Source organism: Megascapheus bottae, chromosome 20, assembly GCF_031878675.1.
Source record: "Megascapheus bottae isolate mThoBot1 chromosome 20, mThoBot2.hap1, whole genome shotgun sequence".
NCBI classification, from domain to species: Eukaryota; Metazoa; Chordata; class Mammalia; order Rodentia; family Geomyidae; genus Megascapheus; species Megascapheus bottae.
The window spans coordinates 36,419,294-36,442,229 of NC_143528.1; the positions used below are offsets into that span (position 1 = coordinate 36,419,294).

General features: G+C 47.4%; 1 protein-coding gene across 6 annotated transcripts; it reads right to left on the minus strand.

The window, feature by feature from the left end:
- Window positions 1-776: 776 nt before the first annotated feature.
- Entpd4 (ectonucleoside triphosphate diphosphohydrolase 4) lies at window positions 777-21,606 on the minus strand. 6 transcript variants are annotated; one of them, XM_090354326.1, is made up of 14 exons: window positions 21,095-21,283; window positions 17,369-17,544; window positions 16,876-16,980; window positions 15,022-15,219; window positions 14,091-14,296; window positions 11,257-11,407; window positions 10,807-10,910; window positions 9,601-9,660; window positions 8,993-9,147; window positions 7,035-7,201; window positions 4,990-5,314; window positions 3,438-3,523; window positions 2,050-2,211; window positions 777-1,074 (listed from the first exon to the last, which is right to left on the minus strand). In XM_090354326.1, exons 3-14 carry the CDS (start codon window positions 16,881-16,883, stop codon window positions 846-848), a joined length of 1,851 nt encoding a protein of 616 aa, XP_090210452.1. In that variant the 5' UTR covers window positions 16,884-16,980; window positions 17,369-17,544; window positions 21,095-21,283; the 3' UTR covers window positions 777-845. The 6 variants fall into 6 exon arrangements, with proteins under 6 accessions (XP_090210452.1, XP_090210453.1, XP_090210454.1 ...); XM_090354327.1 differs by lacking the exons at window positions 17,369-17,544; window positions 21,095-21,283 and adding an exon at window positions 21,515-21,606; XM_090354328.1 differs by lacking the exon at window positions 17,369-17,544 and having other exon boundaries at window positions 21,106-21,283.
- Between the last annotated feature and the right edge of the window lie 1,330 nt (window positions 21,607-22,936).

Genomic DNA, 22,936 nt, shown 5'->3' on the forward strand with positions numbered 1-22,936 from the left:
TGCTGGGCGCTGGGGGCAATACTGACTTTGAGCTGGAAGAGATGATCACAGTTAAACAGGCAGAACTGTGCCCCTAAGCCATGTCCCCATACCTCAAGTCCTGATAGTTCAACAAGAAAATGAATTTCCCAGATTTAAAGAAACCAAAGTGCCAGAAGATCTGACGAAGAAAGCAACTTCCTACATGCAGGTAAAATGACAGCAGGTGTGTGTGTGTGCACTTCCTGAACACAGGGCTCTGGGCAGTCTACACATGTGCCTGTGGGACTCGCCGTGCCTCCTACAGGGTCCCTGCACCTATCTATCACACGCACACCTCATGCTAGAGCTCACACCTGTCACACCTCGTTACTTCCTAGTGCCTAGGTTACCTATTTCGCAATGAATGAGTTTAAATGTTTGCATCTGCAGAGAAAACACAGAGTGCCACCTGAGCAATAAATAAAATAAAGCGTCACTCTCCTTAGGTTGTACTTCTAAGACAGCGTTTGCGTTTTGGTTCTGCACAAGGAACTCACCCCCAGAAAGTGTCTTTTCCACCTGTCCCACACAAAGTGCATTAGTTGAAAACTTAACATACCATAGAATAAAACAAAAAGTTTACTAATTTTTGAAGAATATCCTATGCAGCGAGAGATCAGTGAATTTCCCTTTTCTTATTCTTCAACTTAAAACTGAATTCATAATAGCGGAATGCTGCACTGCCAGACAGCAGGGCTGACAAACTCTGTGTGTTGTTTCCACAAAAAGGACGGGGAAAACAAAATACCGAAACCCTGAGGCAAAAATGGCTTTTTGTGTAAGCAGTCTTGCCGGAGTAACGAGCAGGCAGGCAGGCGAGGAGCTCACAAGGGGCCGGGGCCCTTCTGGGAGGCCAGGCCCTCTTCCAGCCAGAGGGCTGCAGCCGAGCCACTGCGCAGCGCCCGCCAGTGGATGCGCTGGAGCCGCAGCAGGTAGAGGAGGATGGACAGCAGGACCACGAGGAAGCAGCCGGAGAACAGGTAGTGGTTGTAGACAAAGGAGACGCCCCGCCAGTGCACATGGCTGGCCCGGAAACCTTCCTGCTGGATGTCCCTGCCCACGGGAAGACAAGACCAGAAATGGCACGGTAAGGTGGAGAACGGGCAGCACTGGAGTTCGTGTGAACGTGAGTGCTGGTGTGAGTATGAGCACTGGTGTGAGCGCAGCTCCGCAGACAGAGCTTAGAACCTGGTGGCCGAGTCTAGTTTCCTTCCCTCTGCAAGTCCAACTTCCAGCAATATAATCTGAGTGACAGAACTGAAGAAATGCACAACTGTGAGAGTCCACCTGGACCTGGACGTCAGTGTGAAGCCAACACAATGCAGCCGCATGTTTGTGAAGATGTCTGCGCTACATAATTTCTGTAGGGAGTCCAACCAGAAGTGTGGGTGAGGTGAGCTCTGGTTCACTACCGCGCTTAGCTCACACTGGCGACCTGAGCCAGGTCTATAAACAGCAATGGGAAAATACCAGCCTTCAACTAAAGCTTAGTCCTTCCTTTCATCATAAAAGTGGGTAACAATCGCTGAGAAGCAGCTGTGACTGTGTACCTGATGGAAACCCATTCCCGAAGCTGATGCCCCAGCATTTCAGCACTACACTGAAATGACAGAATCCATCAGCTGGACCTTGCCACGGCCTAGCTATTTAGTATTCAGAAAGGATGTGTCCTCTTTCCCGCAGGCTTCCTCTAAGTTTGACAAATGTATTTCAAAATGATAGGTTCCTCTACAATCCTATGCAACAGTGGTGAGAAGGGGTCCAAGGTCAGAAAGGCCACCTGCCTCCGAGTTAGCAATTTGTCAGCAGTTAGTGGGCAGACAGTGGAGGACAACCAAATGACAGAACGCAGCACAAAGGCGCTGTGTGCTGAGGGATAGGGCAGGCCAAAGTGAATTCTTCCTGCCGGTCACGCTCTGCCCAGACAGCTGACAGCAACACCCCAAACCTCTAGAAAGCGCAGTCACCAAGAGCCCCACTCCACAGACAACATCTCCTGTGACTCTCGGTGCCACATCTGCCGCCTACCTGAGGGGCAAGAATCGAGTCCTGTAAAGAATGGCTCCCAGGGTCCACTGCACTTCCTTGTCATACACCTGCAAGGCGGTCTTGAGGCTTCTGTAGTTGATGGGAAAGGAAAACCCTCTATGGAACACCTCAAACATCCAGGCAGACTTGAAGCACTGATACCTGCAGGTACCGAGCACAAACACGAGTCAGGTGACTCCGCTGGCCCATTCGGAGGCACGCTGGCTCTCTGAACACCCAACTGAACATGTTTCCAGCTGATTCTCCTGGCTCTAGGCCCTGCCCCACAACACAAACAGTTCACCTGTCAAAATCAATTAGCCCACCTGGTTGGAGAGTGATTGGGAGGATTGTCACTCGGGAAAGCAGGGCAAAAAGTTCAGGAGAGGGCTGAGAGTGTGGCCTAGTGGTACAGTGCTTGCCTAGCATGCACCAAGACCCAGTTTGATTCCTCGGTATCACATACATAGAAAAAAATAGCTGGAAGTGGTACTAGTACTGTTGAACAAAAATCAATTAGCTCATGCAGTCGGTCTCAGTATAATTTAATGCCTCACCATGACAAATTCTCCCTACCACTGCTTAGATATCTCATCATTTATTTACTGAGTAAGTACTGAGCAAGTTCCAACTTCTTTGGACATGATTTATTACAAAATGAGAAAGCAGGAAAGTCTTTTTCAGCTCTGTTATTCTCTGATCCTAAATGTTTGTTAGAAAGGCCTACTCTTGGCAAGCATTGTGCTAATTAAGGTGGTAATAAAATATAGTCATGAGCAATAAGATGTGGCCACTGTACAGAAGTGGCAGAAAGGAAATGTTTAAAAAGCAATGAATAGGGGCCTGGAGTTTAGCCTAGTAGTAGAGTGCTTTCCTAGCATGCATGAAGACCCAGGTTTGATTCCTCGGTACTACATACATAGAAAAAGCTAGAAGTGGTGCTATGGCTCAAATGGTAGCGCTCTAGCCTTGAGAAAGCCCAAGGACAGTACCCAGGCTGAGTTCAAGGACCAGGACTGGCCAAAAAAAAAGAAGAAAGCAACGAACACTCTAAACCAAGGCAGATCTGGGCGAGTGCCTCAAGTGTTCTGGAGGTGTAGGGAAGGATGCAGCTGGCTGAAAGGACAAGGGAATACTGGACAGGGACAGCATCTGACCTGCTTCTGGTGTCTGCACAGGATCTAACCAAGCAACAGGTATGCGTAAAGGAATGTCAGAGGAAAAGGACAGCAAAATAGAGCCAAAAATCTCACAGGCTATGTGTGAGAACAGAAATACTTGTCCCATTTAAAAGGAGCTAAGTGTTAAGAAGGGAAAGGGACTGAAGAAGATAAAAGACAGTCTGGGGCCAGGATGAACAGATGCTTTCCTAACAGTCTAGTACTTACTTCAGCCGGTGGAGGTCAGCATGGGAGGCATACAGCCCGCGGTCAAAGCGCTCCTGCAGGATCGACCACTTCGTTGCACAATAATCCTGAAAGCAATTGCATCCCAAAGAACTTAATGGTAAAGTCAATTCCTCAGTTGCACGTACACAGAAAAAGCTGGCACTGTGGCTCAAGTAATAAGAGTGTTAGCCTTGAGGAAAAAAAGCCCAGGGATAGTGCCCAGGCCCTGCATCCAAGCCCCAGGCGGGGGGGTGGGGAGGAAGAGTTGGGGCCAGGAACATAGCCTAGTGGTAGAGTGCTCCCCTAGCATGCACAAAGCCCTGGGTTCGATTCCTCGGTAGTACATATGCAGAAAAAGCCAGCAGTGGTGCTCTGGCACTAACCTTGAGAAAAAGCGTCCAAAGGCAGTGTTCAGGCCCTGAGTTCAAGCCCCAAGAACAAAATGATTTTCTTCCATTTAAAAGTGGTTTATCAAATCTATATTCACAACAAGTATACCCTTCCAATTAGCAGACACACAAATGTAGTGGGTGCCTGTGCCAGGAAACTTAAGACCTGGGGGTGCTCCAGGAGTATTCGCTCAGTAGCACATGTAAAACGTGTTCCTTTGTCTGGCAGCTTTCACCGTCCGGGTCCTAATCAATCCTTCAGATGGTTTAGTTCTCCCTCTACAGCCATATCATAGGCCTAAGTTCTGGCCATGTTTGAACTGTGCAGCGTCCCTGGGTCTGTGGTAGACTTGGAGCAGTGCATCAGGACATAGTGGTGATGACAGAGGGCAAAGACGTACTGCCTTGTCCCAAGCCATCTGCAGTGACATTAATAGCAGACCCACCCTCCCAGCCTAGCTACTCCACCTGACCCTGCAGTGCAGGCGCAGAAAGAAATTCTCAGCTCAATAAGAGGACACATCAGAAATGAACCTATGGGGCAGCCAGAGTGAGGGAAGTAACCGCTTCTGACCTGAGGGGAGAGAGAACCCGGTGCTGGGGCCAGCGGAGAGGATGGTATGTGGGCTTCATTCTACAAGCACAAGACTACACAGTCATCAGAAGACTGTCTGCACACCTATGACTGTTAGGGAGAACACCAACGGGGTGGCAAATACAAGAGTGCTGGTGACTGGCAGAGGGGCCTGCATGAAGGTAACTCCCTGTACAGGGAGGAAAGAATTTGGAACGAAGAGAAAAGTCAAGGAGCTGGGGAGCAGTGGAAGAATTCTTGCCTAGTATATACAAAAGCTCGGGTCCCATCCCCCGCACTGCTGGACAAAACAAAATGGCCCAACAGCAACAGAACCTGCAACCTGGCAGGGGCCAGGAGCAGCAGACAGATGTGTCCTGACAGCTACAGGAGTGAGAAGGCTGGCAGGAGGTTCCTGGCCACCAGCAGTTACTGGGGTGGTGGGCAGATCCTTTATTTCTCCTGTGACTATTTCCCTGGCCCATTCCAAGGGAGCAGGGCACGACGGGGCCTCCCTCAAGCAGGGGACATCACAGCCTGCCTGCCCCATCTGCACTGTGAAGCGAGCAGAGGACTTGTGGCGGGTTACCTTTGCAGCTTTAGTGAACTTAGCAGCATTGTAGTCTCCCCCCATGCGCAACACATCCTCGGTGCAATAGTAGAACTCAGAAAAGCCATAGAATTCGCTGTTCTGGAAGTGGATGGGAGGCTGGTAGACCCCATTGAGGGAAGTCTGCGTCTCATTGGTTTTGTTCATGAAAGGCTGGAGGGTTTCTCGACACAGGTCAAAGTCTCCTGTTCCCCGCAGGTACAAGGTCTGTCCATTTTGCCGGATCTCATCTTTAATGTCCAGGGGCAGGCACGGGTCCAGGTACGGAGCTTCACGAGTCAGACCAGTCTGTTTACTCAGGAGCCTGTGGCACAGACAACCATTTTACTGTGAGATCCAGGTTGCTTTTTGACTAGCTACAAGCTAGCATTTTTCCTAACATGTTCTATGGGATAGATTCTGTAGGTCTGCATCTGTGGTACACAAAGGACTCAGAGACTTTGTATCTAACCACTTCCCGCAGACTCATTGGCCACTCTCACATGCTGGGGACCCTGTTGTCAAAGTCTAGGAAAACTATCCATTTACCTGATGCTTTGGGGTTTTTTTTGGCTGTAATATGGTTTGAACTTAAGGCCTTGTACTTGGTAGGCTCCTATCTGAGCTGCACCTCTAGTCTAATACTCGGTTCCCTGCAACATGTAATTCATTCCAGTAGCTTTTCTGTTCCTATGTATGTACTCAAATGTGTTTTTTTTGTTGTTGTTGTTTGTTTTTCTGGTGGGTCATGGGGTTTGAACTCAGCCTGGGCCCTGTCCCTGAGCTCTACAGCTCAAGGTTACTGCCCTACCCCTGGGCCTAGGCATTGTCTCTGAGCTCTACAGTTTAAGCCTACTACCCTACCCTTGAGCGAAGCCCCACTTCCAGTTTTCTAGGGGTTCATTGGAGGTAAATCTCAGGTCTTTTTGTGCCTGGGCTGGCTTTGAACCTTGATCCTCAGATCTCAGCCTCCTGCGTAGCTAGGATTAAGGTGTGAGCCACTGCACCCACACTGGCTTCCAATGGTTTTTGAAGTCTTTTTGGCAGTACTGGGTTTGAATTCAGGGCTGCTCAGTGGCCAGGCAGGACTTCTACCATCTGAGCCACACTTCTCCCAGTGCCATTTGCTGTACACTTTAGGTGGGGTCTTGTGTTTTTCTCCTGGAGCTGACCTGGAACCTGATGCTCCTGATGCCTCTAGTGTAGCTGGATGGCAGGTTCGGGCCACCACACCCATCTTTTTTTTTTTTAACTGGGAATGGAGATCATGCTAACATCTGGCCCAGGCTGATTTTGAACTTCAATCTGCCCAACTGCCATGTCTTGTTGCACACATTTCAATTTAAATGGATAGAATGATGCTTTTGCATGTTTTGTATACTAGAATCCACACAACTCATTTTTAATAGCTACACTACTAAAATTGTATCCTTTTTGTTGTTCCTGTGTTTGGTTGGCTTTTGGAGAGAGTGTTTTTCTATGTAGTCCAGGCTGTCTTCAAACACAACTTGACATCATCTTCCAAGTGTTAGGATTATAGGCACGAACCACCTTGCCAGCTTTAAAATACTGTGCAACTAGTAAGCTAACTCTGACTTCAAGATTATTCCTTGTTCTGGAATAGTTCCCCTCCATGTGGTTTTTAGCTGCTATTACCCCCAATCTCCAGACAGTCCCATGCGTCCCATGAGCAAAGCTAGCTGTGTCCTCCAGGACTTTCTGGATGTTTCTCAGGGCCTCTGCTGGCAGGACCAACATCATCCAGGGCTCTGCACGAGTCCCTAGCCTTATTGGTGAAGTTTCCACTCAGCAGGTAAGCTGCAGGTAAGCTTGGGACAGATGCAGACAGAGTAAGTAAGTGCCTCCGTTGAGTCTGGAGGTCACAGGAGACAGGACTAGTAGCAAAACCCAAAGGTCACTTGATCCTTTCCCCAGCTCAACTCGGGGAATCTACTGGGACCAAAAAGCTTTTTCAGATTGGCCTGGATCTGATTTTGGTAAGGAGAGATTTAGGTTTGAAAGTGTCTTTCTGAAAGGTAATTTACCTGTTCTTCTGAACTGTGCTGGCAAATATTCTGTCTTCGTATCTCTGTCGAGCAGCATTGCCACCAAACCCAAGGAACGTGGCCACATAGACGCGGTATACATGCTCAGTTTGGTGAACGTCACATCCCAAATTAAATTCAGCTAGTAAGTTTTTAGCTACTTCCTCCTGCAGACATAAGGGTAAGAAATTGTAATATTTTAAAGTGACATTGGGGAGGGGTGGAACAGTGGTTGAGTGCATGCCCAGCATGCACGATCCCCAGTACCACCACACATACACATAAACATACACATACACACACACATACACACACACACACACACACACACTAACTTAAAAAATAAAAAAGTATCAAAGAGGAGTTCATCTAAGATCAGTACAAAGTTCTCTGCATCTTCCTAAGCCTCCTTCAAAAGTCAGTATGATGGTTTTCACTTTAGAGAATTTCAGATACAGTGTACATCTAAAGTGCTGTTAAGACTTTCTGAAAAAGGAAATTAGTAATATGGGTCCTATCTTTTCACCCAGAAAAATCAATCTATAGAATCCCATGCAATTCTATGATAGAAAAAACTGGATGTCATCTGTGTATACAATATCCAAGAAAAATTATAGCAATCAATTATTTAAGGAGAAACATGCTTATGTACTGTTAGAAAAATAGAAATAATAAGATCATAACAGCTATATTTTCAAAAACTATAAATAGGAAAAAAAAGATAGAAATCTACTGAAATGCTGACAATGTTTTTCTTTTTGGATTATGAGTCCATAGGAATTTTAAAATTTGCTTACATTAGTTACATGGTGGGAAATTTTGTTGGTTTATTTGTACTGCTTTTTTTAAAGTTTCTTTACATGCACGCACTGGTTATTTTATTATTATTATTTTTTTTGCCAGTCCTGGGCTTGAGCTCAGGGCCTGAGCACTGTCCTTGGACTTTCTCAAGGCTAGAGCTGTACCACTTGAACCTCAGCACCACTTCCAGCTTTTTTCTATGCATGTAGTACCGAGGAATCGAACCCAGGTCTCCGTGCATGCTAGGCAAGCACTCTACCACTAGGCCAAACTCCTGGCCCCATGTACTGGTTACTTTATATTGAGAGAGGAAACATGGGTCATTTCTAGAGACATATCTGGAATGGGAGCTAGGAGCAGATATTATAACACTTGAATTTAAGACATTGTTTCCTAAGAAGCTTAAAGAAGACGTGAAAATATTTCTGCATATATACCAGGTGCATGGCAGTACAATAAATATAGTCTATGTTACTACCTTATTCAGATATTTAAATTACCCTATGTGAGGGCTTGAGGAAACCCACCCTTACTGATAAAACGGAACAGCTGGTGTCAACAAGTGTTGTGATCTGCCTAAGGTCACAGCACTATGAGGCACGGGGTGAGGTCACTGCCCAGGCCTGCCTGTCCTCATGGCCTCACTCCACCTGTTCAGGGACACATACCGATATGATCTGTGTTCTCTGCTCAAGGCCCAGCCTGCTGAGGACCACAGGACACAACTGACACAGGGAAAGACAGAGGGAGCCCTGAGCTCGGAGGTTGGGGTACTAAAAATAACCTCTCCAGGAAAGTTCAAAGACACTGAGCCATTTTTTAAAAAGGATTTTTCCTATTATAACTTAAAAAAAAAAGCTGATGTTACTGATTTAAGTTTTTAAATGCCTGTTGATAAAGGGTGTGACTGAAAATATAAACCTCAAGCATGTGACTGACACATATACCAAAGAGAAACTCTGTTCAGAAAACAAACCAGCTGGACTCAGTGCACACATGCCATGGCGTGGCTGAGGCCTGCCTCCTCCTCCTCCTGCCTCCTCCTCCTGGGCAAACAATCTATAGACGAGTCAGACTCAGGAAACAAAACAGAAATGGATGGAGACATGTTAAATGAAAACCAAACCAAAAGGAAAGCAATTTGTACAGATAATAACCTGCTGTGAGGAGGCAAAGCTTACAGTTTTGGGGACTTCGTATGCTATCTGGGTGGAGACGCCTCCCATGTCGACAATACCCGCTGTCCTCTTCCGGACGATGGCCTCACTGCTCTCACTCCCGGGAACGTTCACTTCCACAACGGCCTCGTCATCTGCAAAGAGAGCACAGCGCTCGCTGGGCCCTGGGAGCTGTAGGCACCCGAGGACTTCCATCTTTGCAGCACAAGGCAAACCCATTTTCTCCTCCCAGCGAAGGCCTTTTGTTTCACCCAGTCCAGGGGCTTGAACTCAGGCAGGGTCTAGGCACTGTCCTTGGACACTTTTCTCTCAAGACTAGCACTCTGCCACTTGAGCCATCGTACTACTTCCAGCTTTTTCTGTGTATGTGGTTCCAGGGAATCGAACCCAGGGCTTTATGCATGCTAGGCAAGCATGCTGCCACTAGGCCATGCTCGTGGCCAGAAAAGCCATGTTTAACTGGGTTAGAGGACAATGATTCTCTCCCTAACTCTCTTGTTCTCAGCAGCACCACAGGACGTAGCTCCTTTCTCAGCCTCTGGATTACACAGAGAAATTACACTTCCCTGTAAGACATACTTACTTACCCTCCTCGATATGCTCGAATCGTCCCAAGACGAAGTTAATGCCGATCCACGCATACACACCTACAGGTGTGGAAATGAGAAAACTGGAGTTTTAAGCCTCTTATCAATAGTCTAAGCAAACATTTTTTTCCTTCCAGTTCTGGGGCTTGAACTCAGGGCCTGAGCACTGTCCTTGAGCTTTCTCATGGCTAGTGCTCTACCACTTGAGCCACAGCACCACTCACGGCTTTTTCTGTGTATGTGGTACTGAAGAATTGAATCCAGGGCCCTGTGAATGCTAGGCGAGCACTCTACCACTAGGCTACATTCCCAGCCAACATTTACTTGTTTTAATCAATAACAATAGCACCTAAAAAACAATATATTTCTCTTAGCTTTTAATCCTTTTCTAATGAATTCTCAATAGCTTTCAAGTTCCATATTTAGTTTTCTTTTACATATGTTGACAATATAATTCCTCAGGAGCTAACTTTCCTTAAAATTTATGGGTTACTAGAGATTTAACTTTTTATATTTTACTTTCATTTAAAATTTAGGATTGATTGCCAGGTGTTTTAATTATTTATTTTGCCAGCCATGGGTAATGGCCAGGCTTTAAAAACTCAAGTTATAGTCAGGTGCCACAATCCTAGCTATCCGAGTTTAAGTTTTAAATTGGTTACTCTGATGATGCAGGGGAATTTCACTGACACAGCTCCACAGATGTTTATACAGTACTCCAATCAAGTTCACCCCTCTATCACACTTCCTATTCCCATCTCCCTAAAACGGCTCCCAACTCCCACTAAGTTTTCTTGTTCGGGTTACATAGAAACTGGATTTAAAAAAAAAAAAAAAAAAAAAAGGACATATGGTCTGGCCTTAAACACCAGGCATACAGGAAACTAACTGAGGCATTTAAAAATAATATTTCCATGAATTTATTTGTATTTGGATATTTGAAATTTGATAGGGAAGGGGGGAAAACCAAGACGGGTGGGGGGTGTGGGGGGGGAGGGAAACGGGTACCAAGACATGTGAAAGGGTATCAATGTATGTGAATTAATGCACCTTCTATCTGGCAAATATCATGTAACCCTTTTACTAATTACAATAAAAAAATAATATTTCCAGGCTTATGATAGTCCAAGTTTAATACCCTGGGGAAAATGGGAGGACTGAAAGGAAGAGGTACACAAATTCTAAGCTGACGGCTGAGATACCAACCTTCTTGCTTCCCTGAAATGACTTCGGCATGGGAATCAGAGAACAGGAAGTCGAAGTGCACGGGGATGTCAGTTAGGAGGTCTTCGAGGATGGCCTTCTGCTGGCTGCAAGGTAACCCCAAATCCACATATAAAGCATTACAGCCCTAATTTTCTGCTTTGAAAAGGAAACAAAACCAAATCCATGAAGAATCTGGTAAATACTGCATACAATACTGTTAAAACCAAAGCAAGTCATTGGAAAGACAGATTAATTTAGGAATAGTTTTCCAAAATGAACAGGCAGTGACATAGAACATTAGTTTTTAAATGATAGCTTTATAATTTATAGTCATTAACAAGTAGATTAATAGGTAGTTGGTAGGTTTTGGTCTTGGGACTCGTTGAAATTTGAAGAAAGAATATTGAAGGGCTTGCTTTTCATGAGGAAGAGGAGGGAGGGGTGGATCACCTTTTGGGGAGGACTCGCATCCCAGCTGTACAGAGAATGTAGAGGGGTGTCTCTTTGTGTTTGGCCCGTGGCACATGCTCGGCAGCAAAGTTCAAAAGTGGAGAAATGTAATCACTGACTTTCTCTGGGGAGGTAGCAAGCTCCGAGATACCTGGAGGAACAGGACATGCCGTTAACAGGCGGTGCCTTAGCTAACACAGCAATCTGGGAAACTCTCAAGTTGTTCTCCGTATTCTCTTAGCTTCCCACATTCCTCTACTCTTATAGACCTTTTCCAACCGTGGCATAAAAGGGCTCACTTGTGTACCCTCAAAGGTACAGATCTGACACAGCCTCTACTATGTGCCCTACCCAAGAGTTTAACCCTATCCTCAAGAAATGTTCCCCCACACAGGCAAGCTCATGCACTGCCCTGCCACCAGCACCTTTCACATGCCATGCCTGGGTCATGAAGTCATACTCCTGGCCCCGGCCTGTAGCTCAGCACACTGCGAGTCGCCATTGTGTAGCTATCTGTATGGCCACCCCAGGCACCACACATACTAGTCTGAACTTAATCCAAGTCCACTGCAAACCTGCTCTCGTGGCTTGTTACCTACTCCAGCACCCATGCCAGTATGCTGGATAAAACCCATCCTGTGACCCAGTGGTTTCCATTGATGGAAACCATTCTCTGGTTCCTCTGTACTTCACTTCTCTTGCTCTCTTTATACACTACTGCCCTCTTCTGGCCTTGAGAAATATACACTGCCCCCCCCCCCCATACACACTTTCGGGTCTTGACTGTTCTCTGTCACTAGGACGCTTCTCCACTCCACACTCTTTGCAGCTCCTTCTTGTCCTCTTCCACATAAAGCTGAACTCTAGAAGAACACAACCTGCCCACATTTTTACCCATCCTCATCTTCCTAGTTCCTTCTACTGACCTTCAGCCATGTGGAACTAACATTTCTCCAACACTCCTAACTCTGCTTTAGTTGCCCTGTACTTCCACCAGGAACAGCTTTTCCTTTCCCCATCTTCTTTCACTTGGTTAACTCTTGAATCTCCTTTCGGCTCCATCCTCCATGGAAGCCTGCCCTCACAGAAACCCAAGAGAGGAGTTCTCTTAACACTCGGTGCTCTCCCCTCTTCTAGCTCTACCTACAGTCAGCATACCATGTCAGGATCTCCTTATCTGTCCCATAACAATGGCAGCGTGTCAAGGGCACACACCATGCCTGGTTCAAATCTATATTCCCAGCACCTAACAGTGTCTGATAAACAGAGGTGCTCAGTGAACATTTGCTAATTGAGTACATATGTGAACAAATACATACAGCTGTCATTCAGCCTATAATATTAAAAAGGAGAGGGACTTTAGAAGCTCTCAATTCCTGACTTCATAGATCAGGAAACTTCAGACTCAAAGATGACATGATTTGTGAGGAATCAGCAGAAAATGGACTGAGAGATAAGTGTCTGAAGTCAACAAACAACTCCAGTGGACACAAGGATTTAAAGTAACCGGACTCTATTAAGGAAATTTCCAGAGCCTTGTTGTGTACTGTATGCAAAGTGTCAGAGGTGGCACAGAAGGTTATCAGCATGGAGGGGCCACAGCCAGCCTGACTTTAGTATTTACCCTGGGATGGTATAGCTGCCCTTTCATCTCAAAAAGGTGACTCCAAGGTGTAAAGTTCTCAATGGACGCCAAGGGAAGTGTTCAGTCACTATGGAATCTCATGTGAGAAGGTGGTGAACCACGGGGTTCTAGCAAGGGTTACTTGTTATTCTTCAGTGAGCTTTTTTCCCAATACTACTTTAACTCTAAAAATGTTTTCAGAGAAAGCATATATAAAAATTTAAAGGGCAGGAAAACTAAAAATTAAGTCATTCATAAGTCTTAAAGAAAACTTCAAGGAAATACAATTGATACTACTTAAGCTTCTAAAATGGATGACAATAAGCTATATGATTTAATTTTTTGCAGGTCATGTTTAGAGGTGTGGTGTGGTGGTTCACACTGTGCACACGTGTAACAATCAAGGGACTCACTGGGACCCCACTGCCTTAAACACTGAGTATTTCTTGGTGTTTCTTTAGTGCTTTAAAAGATAAACACCTTGGAGAGTTTGGATTCAATATTTTATTGTTCCATCAACACACTGGTAAGATGAAACATAAGTGATTTATCTCTACAATAAAAGTCTGTAGCCTACTGGTTAAAGTCAGGGGCTATGATGACCTGGAACCCCATTTTGAGGTACTTGGCATCTTCCATTAAGAGGGATCCTGGGGCTGGGAGTATGGCCTCGAGGTAGAGTGTTTGCCTAGCATGCACAAAGCCCTAGGTTCAATGCCTCAGTACCACATAAACCACAGAAAAAGCTAGAAGTGGTGCTGTGGCTCAGGTGGTAGAATGCTAGCCTTGGGCACAGAGAAGCTCAGGGACAGTACCCAGGCCCTGAGTTTAACTTCCTGCCCCCACTTCCCCCCACGCCCCCCCCACAGGTGTTAAAAGAACAGAACTTCAGTTACATGCAAATTCCTTCTATCCATGGCTACAACTAAGAAAGTAAGAAAAAAACTAACCAGTGGGTATGTGAGCAGACTCAGTCAGTGAGGTACCATGATGGCTGCCTCAGGAGAGCAAACACCACACACCCTGGGTATTTTGACAAGGTATCTGTCACTCCACACAGAGTAGACAAGAAAGAAAAGAGGAACAAGGAGGCATGCCAGGCCCCAGTGGGGGCGAGGAAGAGGGGAAAGGAGGTGTGGAAAGAGACCGGACCCTGCAGAGCACCAAAGCCAGAACCTGGTCACCAGTGGGGCAGTTCTCATTTCCATACCTGGCTTGATTTTCATCACTACTGGCTTCCGGTTTTTATCCCGCATCTGTCTGATATCCAGCAGATCGTGAGGGTTGCCATTATGCCTTGGCCAGCAATAGACAAACACCCTCGAGCCACTGCTGCCGCAATCCACCACAATTCCATAGTTCACGTTGGGGTTATTGGTGTCTGTGGCTTCCACATCTGTGACTCGGGCCAAGTACCTTGTTTAAAAACACAAACAGAGAAGAGGTCACCCACATACCACAGGAATGACCTCTCCACCACGCGGGGCCGCCGCTAAGGCATTCCCTCCGAGTCAGGCACACAGTTGTCACTACATGCAGACATTCACCTGATTCTAGACAGGAAACTCTCCAAACTACAAATGCTAACTCAAAAGTTTGTTGACAACATTAGACAGGAGGAGCCCATGAGCCCATGACGCTGAAGTGGTCAGTCCAGGGCCTCTTCCACAATGAGCTGGCCGCTCATTGTGGTACAGAATTCCGTTCCTACGGCCCTTCTCCCTTATATTCCGATCTAATCGCAAACGTGTGAAGTTAGACTACTACAAAATGACAAGCCCTCACCGTCTGAATATTCGTTCATGACCCTCCCACATTCACTTGTTGGGCAGTGATCACTAATTACAATACTATCTTCTGGGAGGTGACTGGATAAAGAGGAAGGAGACCTTAGAGAGTTCGCAGCCTCTTTTCACCACGCGAAGACATAGGAAGAAGGTGCTATCCATGAACCAGTGGTCTTCATGGTTTCTTCACAGTTGCTACAGTGCAGGTCTCTTGATCTTGGGCCTCTTAGCCTTGAGAGCTTTGAGCAAGAAGCCCTGCTGTGCATAAGCTACCCCGTATTCTGTTCCAGCAGCCCAAACAAATTCAGCTACAAGTAAGGCATCCCTTACTTGGAAAAAAGTTTCATCTCTCACCTTTGAAATTTCTTGTCTCTGGAGAAACGCCCATACTTATTTCGGATTATAACAACAGAAAAGTATAAAAGGGAGACAGCAGCAGCCAGAACACTAATGACAATGATTTGGCGTAAGTTGGTACTCAGAATTCGAGGACAGCCCACTGGAGAGATGCTAAAATGCCAAGAAGCAGGGAAGAGACAAGAGATGCTGATCCTGAAATTAAAACAAACACAACATGTTTTAAAGCAATGTGCTCTAAACACACCTCCCTCTATTAGAGGTGAAACATCTGCTGGAGCCCTGACTTCCCTGCTGGCTGCTCTCTACACCAGCATGTTCCATGCTGCAATTCTGTTACAGAACACATTCTACAGTGATGGGAATGAGGATTACACCCTGATAGTTATATGTTTATATTTTCCTCTTTCCTTAGGAGTATTATTTAATTGTTATTGTGCCTTATTTTGTTTCAGAAAAAATTACAAACAGCTTATAAGATATATGTATCAGCCCATAATTTAGTCCAGTTTAAAGAAAATAAAACTAAAGGAAGATTGGATACAATACTATCTAATCATAGGTAAATAGCTTTGGAATCATTCATAGGTTAATGGCTTCATAAAAGTGACATCTGAGGAAAGTCCATGAGACTCTTATCTCCAATTAATTGACAGGACTGGAAGTAGAGCTGTGGCTCAAGTGGTAAGGTGCTACCCTTGAGCAAAAGCTCTGGACACTGCCGAGGCCCTGAGTTCAAGCCCATGACTGACACCCCCACACTCCCTCCCCCCCCAAAAAAAACAGTCTCATGGACTTTCCTGCCTAGATTAGCTTCGAATCATGATCCTCACATTTCAGCCTCTAGAGTCGCTATGATTACAGGCATAAACCACAGGCAACCCACTAGAGGTGAGATTTTAACAGCGAATTCAGGGAAATTTCTCCCAGATGACCTAGGAATGGAAGAAAACAGTAACTTTTAATAATGCCATAACGATGTCAATGAATGAGTTTGCTATGTCCTGTGCTTTTAGAAAAATTCCTTTGAGACATTTTTGCAAATCAACAGGAAGCTTTTCCTCTTTTTAGTTCATTCTAGAACAATTACTAGACTTCTGAAACAAAAGTGTGGCCTTAGTGGTAGAGTGCTTGCCTAGCATGCATGAAGCCTTGGGTTTGATTCCTTGGTACCACATACATAAAGCCAGAAATGGTGCTATGGCTCAAGTGGTAGAGCTCTAGCCTTGAAAAAGCCCAAGAACAGTGCCCAGGCACTGAGTTCAAGCCCCAGGCCTGGCAAAAACAAACAAAAATAAACAACAACAACAACAAAACCCCTCACTTCCTACAGGTTGAAATTTATTATTCTATAGTTAATTTCTATACTTTGGGGGAGGGAAGTGTTGGTCCTGGGGCTTGAACTCAGGGTGTGGGTGCTGTCCTGAGCTCTTCAGCTCAAGGCTAGCATTCTACCACTTGGAGTCACAGTGCCCTTCCAGTTTTCTGGTGGGTAATTACAGGCAAGAGTTCACAGACTTTCCTGGCACTTCTGACTGAATCACAATCCTCAGATCGCAGCCTCCTGAGAAACTAGGACTATAGGTGTGACCACCAGAGCCTGGCTAATTTCTGTACAATCTGCTTTTGAAAGTGCCTCATGGGCTGAAGTGGCTCCCGGAGGGCAGGTATGCTGTGAAATACATCTCCCACTCAACTCCTCCATGGGGCTCCAGGCCACTCCCCAGCATGCTCTTCCACAGACAGGGACCTGGTGCCAACACAAGCCCCTTTCAGCCCAGGCAGCAGGCCGTGACTGCACCTGCACCTCGGCTGCCTACAGCAACCTCTGCTGAGGGATCCAGCACTCACCTCCCCATACTGAAAGGCCAGGCGCGGGGCCACGATGCCTGACTCAGAGCTTCTCATGCACAGTGACAGAAGCAGCGTTTGGGTCTTCATGGAGTCAGGGCAGGCCTGTTTCAGGAATAAGAAAATTGAACTATCCTGTGCATCATGAAATCCAGCCACATGCCATCAGATACATGATCCCGGTGCTGAGACTGCTGGGTCTTAACGTAATTCTACCAGGACATCACAGATCTTAAATACCATATAATACTGTTAAAGAAACTCTGGGAAGTAGGAGGTGGGCAGAATGGTAACTGAATCAGAACGTAAAGAGTATCTATCCTTTTGAGTGATGTCCTTTAGACTCTGCCTTAGACTCTGTGGTTCAAAGTACCACAAGGTGCTGCGCCCCTAGTCCGCCGTCTTATTCCCTTTCTGTTCTCTTCTTCCAGCGCCTGGCCTCCTCATGAGCTGTGGAGCTGCAGGCCGTTTCTTGGCTGGAGTTTGGGTTTACCTCTTCAGGCCTCTCAAGATTTTCATCAGTTCTGGTCTACTTCTCAGCTGCTGAAATGCCAGGTTCCTGAGTATTCTGGTTAGCTGTCAATTCTTCTGTCTACTCTCATGTTTCTCAGGGTTCTGTCTAGTGTCCCTTCTCTTCTGACTTAATCACTGTTCTTGGTTAGCCTCATCCTGTAGAAATGACCAATATATCAGATTTATCAAGACCTTACTCCACCTAGCTCCTATGAGCTATGGAAGATGGGCATTTTTTGACCCCCCCATCAGATTACCTCCATCTGGACACTGCAAACATGGAAACCATTTCTCCTGCACAGCCATCTCCACCCTCTTTACCTCGACCCATGTAGTAGCAATTTGATTCCCCCACACTATGCAAGTCACAGCCTAGAGTCACCCTCCACATCCAATTCTCAGACACATTCCCTTTAACCTCAGTGTACCTAAAATCTTCCTACCCCCCACCCTGTGTGCTGATACCAGGACTTGAACTTGCAGCCTTCTGTTCTTGCTTAGCCTTCTTGCTGACAGCAAGCACTATATCACTTGAACCACACCTCTAGTCTAGCATTTTGTTACTTAAGTCTCATGGACTTTTTTGTCTCGTTGTCTTTGAACCAAGGACCTCCAGATCTCAGCTGAGTAGCTAGGATTACAGATGTGGGCAGCACCTGCTGACTGATTTCCTTTTTTGTGGCCAACCGGAGGCTCTCATAGAGATGTTACCTGTTCTCTGAGGTCTCACTCAGACTCCCAAACACTTTCCCAACAGCCTCAGGAAGAGATTCTTGCTCTGCAGTTGCTATGCAGTCCTCCTCCACACAGGATCTGATCATGTTACTTCTGCACTAAGAATTCTTCTGTGGCCAGTGAACTGCAGGTACACGCCCAAGGCTTTACTCCGCTGCTCAGCCCTGCAGGTCTGGCTCGTGCTCTGCTCTGACCTCACCCTCTCTCCTCTTTCTGCTGTGTCCAGCTGCACTGGAGATCACACATGCCGGCCACAACCTGGGCTCTGACCTTGAGGCTCCCTCTGTTTGGAAGTCATCTGTCTGGCTCACTTTTTCACCTCCTCAGGTCTTTACTCACCAGAGAAAATAAGGTTTTACTAACATTTTAAAGCCACCATTAAAGACCAACTGGTCCTGGTGGGGGGAACCTTTAATGAGTCAATCATTGGTACTAAGAACACATGAGAAGTCGTCACAAACTGGACTGCAAGTTTCAAGGAGTTTGCAGGTTGGCAGAGAAAAAAAACATGAGTACCTCGGAAATAAATGGTCAAAAGGACTAGAGATAGCTCAGCAAAGGCAAAGGCTCCTGTCAAAGGAAGGGATCCTTGAAGGAGGAGATAGACTTCAGGTGGGAACAAAAAAGGAAAATATACTTTAAAGATGAAGTCTAGAACAAGCACAGCATACTTAGCAAACTTTCTTTTACCTGGTGTTTGTCTTAGAACTTTTTCTCTTGAGATATGTAAAGTCTGACAAAAGAGTAAATGGATATTAGTATAAGATTTTTTTTTAAAGAAAAAACAATCTGTGCCTAAAGGCAGGGGGAAAAAAAAGACAGTTCATAAACTGTTGAAGTGATAACTTTTACTCAGAACAAACTGTATGGCTGATTCTTGCCGGCAGCAATGATATCATCTGATCTTATAATGTCAACTCCAGTTATCCGTGCAGTTAAGAATTGTAGCACCAGAGCTTTGGCAGGCAAACACTAGTGTGGCTGCCATACTTTGAGGGTACTCAACTACAGACCCATCACCAGGGAGAGTCAAGGACTCTGAGATTCTGCTTGAGGCAGTCCTCAAACACCCGAGAGTTACACGAGGCCTCTTTGGTCAAGGGTCAATGTTGTCCTTAAGACTCACTGAAGTGGAACAACAATGAAACTACAAAGGAGAAATGACTTTTCTGATGAAATTCAGGCATTACAGAACTTGAGTTAGACTTGCTATCCAGGAAGGAATAGCTCGGGGATGAAAGGTGGTTTAGAGGTTTCAATAGAGAGGGTGGGAGGAGACAGGAAGAATGGGAAGGTGAGAAAGAGGGAAGAAAGGGAAGTAGGGAAGAGAAAGGAGGGGAGAGTAGATATAAATTTGTTTGTCCTTAGTGGGCCATCTTAGACACCATCCTGGGCTCCCAGTTTCTGAGATGGTGTCACCTATTCTCACAACAGGCCTCCACTGTCACTACTTTTTCAGAACAGGTATCCCCCGTCACTCCTTTCTGGTAATACCCTCCTCCTGAGCTGTAATCTTCTAGGTGCTTCACAATCCAATCAAGCTGACAACCAATAACCACCACAGAACTCTTGAACATAATCAACATCACAAACGGGTAAGCTGTAGTGAAAGGTCAGACTTGCGACTCAGGAAGTCACACACTCTGGCTTTCCAAACTCTCCGTGTAGGAGTGGCCTCCCCGCTGACAAGGTGACCAGTGCTCAGCTTTGGTTTTCACTTCTCCCAGAGCCAACACATCATCCAGCACACCTCCAGGACAACAACACAGCAGCTGTCATTACTTAAGACAGACTGGGTGGCTGACTACTTCTGCTTTCACTGTGAACACTACTCTTGGGGAGGTAGAATGGGGAACTGGGCCCTGTCCCTTAAGACTTTTTGTGCAGGGCTAGTGTTCTACCAGCTGAGACACTGCTGCATTTCTGGCTTTTTGATGGTTAACTGGAGAGGAGTATCATGGACTTTCCTGCCTGGGCTGGCTTCAAACCTCGATCCTCAAATTTCAGCTTCATGAGTGGCTCGGGTTAACAGCTGTGCCACTGGTGAACACTCTTTGTAAGCACCTCCTTAAAAAAATACTCCTTTCAGGCCGGGAGTTTGGCCTAGTGGTACAGTGCTTGCCTAGCATGCATGAAGACCCGGGTTCAATTCCTCGGTACCACATACATAGAAAAAGCCAGAAGTGGTGCTGAGGCTCAAGTGGTAGAGCTCTAGCCTTGAGAAAGTCCAAGGACAGTGCTCAGGCCCTGAGCTCAAGCCCAAGACTGGCAAAAAACAAACAAACAAAAAATACTCCTTTCAAAAGATGCCCAGTACAAGAACCTTCTAGAAACCTGTATATCCACATCAAAGTCTGTGTACCCAGGGACATCCTCCATCATTGTTTTCTCTCTAGTCTCAGATAACATCTCTCTGCTCTGGTGAGCTGAGCAAGCTCTCTTCTCTCAGGCAAGTTATGTGCCTTTGGCTTTTCATCATGTCACCTTTTCTCTAGTACCTTGCTCAGAACATTACACTTACTTCAAGTTCATAGAGATGCACAGTATGCTAATTATATGGTCTTGCCACACTCTGAGACGTGTGTAGCCTATTTTAAGTAAATATGCTGAATGCATATGCAGAGATTATAAATCCTCCCATCCACTTTCAATTTTCTCCCTTCTTCCTGCAGTCAAGGGTTGATCATGCGCATTCGGTTGAAGCTGTAACAGGATGAGCCGCGCACTTAAGATGCGATAAACAGGGGGGCAATAAATCGGTATTCGGATATCAAGTTCTGATACAAATTAGTATAATTCTCCCAACGGGCCAAGACAAACCACCATGCTCGATAACCCAGGGTAAGTAAGCTAAGGCTCTCCATCTGGGGCTTCCTGGGCAAGGAGGTCTCTTCATGCCACCCGCGCGGAACACGGTGGAGACTTAATTTCGCTCGGGGTTTGCGTCTGTAATCGAGGGTTCTTCAGTCACCTCTGGTTTACCTTCCGGCATGCCGCGCTCCAGAATCGTAATTCTGTTTCCTGAGCGACCAGTGCTCCCAGCCCCTGATCAGGGGAAGGGGTCGGGGTGTCTGCGCCCCCCGGCCCCGCCCCCGTCTCCCCCGAGGCCCGGCCGCGCGTCGCGGCCCGGTGAGCCCCGTTTTCCCCGGGAGAAGTCAACGTGAAACCTCCCACGGGCCGCGGGGGGGGCGGGGAGGGGACCGGGGTCCCGCGCGTGGCGGCCGGGCCGGGTGAGCCGGGGCGGCCGGGCGGCACCGCTTTCCCGGCCCAGCCCCGCGCGCCCCGGGCGGGCGGCGGACCGGACTCCGGGGCCCAGCGCGCGGCCAGGCCCGGCCGCCCCCGCGCTCCGACGGTTCCCGCCGCGCGCGCGCCCTCCCCGCGTGGGCCTCACCCGCACGGCAGGCCGGGGCTCCCGAGCGCGGAGGCGGCGGTGGCGGCGGCGGCGGCGAACCCGTCTCCCTGAAGCTCCGCGGCTTTCCGGGTGTCTCGCTCCGCACACACGCGCGGCGCCACCGGTGTGACGTCACAGCCCGCGCTGGAGCGCGCGCGGGCCCCGGGAGTGCGCGCCGCGGACGGGAGCGCGCGCGCCCAGGGCGCACCTGCGTGGGGCGGGGCCAGCCGGATGATTGGCAGCCGGAGCCCGGCCTGTCCCGCAGCCCTCCTGCGGGCGCAGGCGGGGAAAGGGGTGCGGCGTGGCCCGCCTGCGCGCTCTCAATCAAGCGCTGAAAGTCTAAGCAAGACTGGACACGTCTCCGAGCTTGCCAGTGACTGTCCCCGCTTCACAGAAGAGAAGATGGAGCTTCAGGGCCCTCAGTATTGCATAGATCACAGCAGAGTCTACATCCATACCTTCTGTGATACGTGCCACGATTGCAGACATTGCAGTGTCGTCTGTCTACAGCCGCAGGCCCCATGCCACCCCATCCCTCAACAAGCAATGCTTGTGAGAGAGCAAAAGGCTCAGTCCCTGAGACGACTCCATGGCTGGACTCAGCTCAAGCCCTCTCCCCCCTTTTTAACCCACTGACTTGAAGGTGCAAAGCTTTGCGCTTGAGAATTCCAGGAAGCCTTGGAACTCTCATGTGAGAGTACAGATACAAAGTGACCAGGCAGTTCAGAACCTTGAAAAGAAATTGCGTGTGTGTGTGTGCGCATGTGTGTGTGCATGTGTGCGCGCATGTGTGTGTGCGCGCATGTGTGTGTGCGCGCATGTGTGTGCGCGCGCATGTGTGTGCATGTGTGCATATGTGTGTGTGCATGTGTGCTTATGTGTGTGTGCGTGTGTGTGTGCATGTGTGTGTGTGCATGTGTGTGTGCATGTGTGTGTGTTTGCATGTGTGTGTGTGTGCATGTGTGTGTAGCGGGACTTGAACTCGGAGCCTGGGTGCTCTCAGCATTTTCAGTGATAGCTGGTGCTCTATCACTTGAGCCACAGCTTCACTTCCAGACACCCCCCCCCCCCCCCCCCCCCCCCCCCCCCCCCCCCCCCGCCATTTTTGTTGGTTAATTGGAGATAAGAATCTCAAGGGTTGTCTGCTTGGGCTGGCTTCAAACCACAATCCTCACATCTCAGCCTTCTGAATTGCTAGGATTACAGGCATGAGCCACTAAGATCCAGCTTGAAAACATTTCCTCCTCCTCCTCCTCCTCCTCCTCCTCCTCCTCCTCCTCCTCCTCCTGCTCCTCCTCCTCCTCCTCCTCCTCCTCCTTCTCCTTTCCTTCTCCTTCTCCTTCTCCTTCAAAATGAGAGCCCTAGAAATACTGCTCACACTCAGTGTTTCAAGTAAAACATATTTGGATGAAACTGGTACTA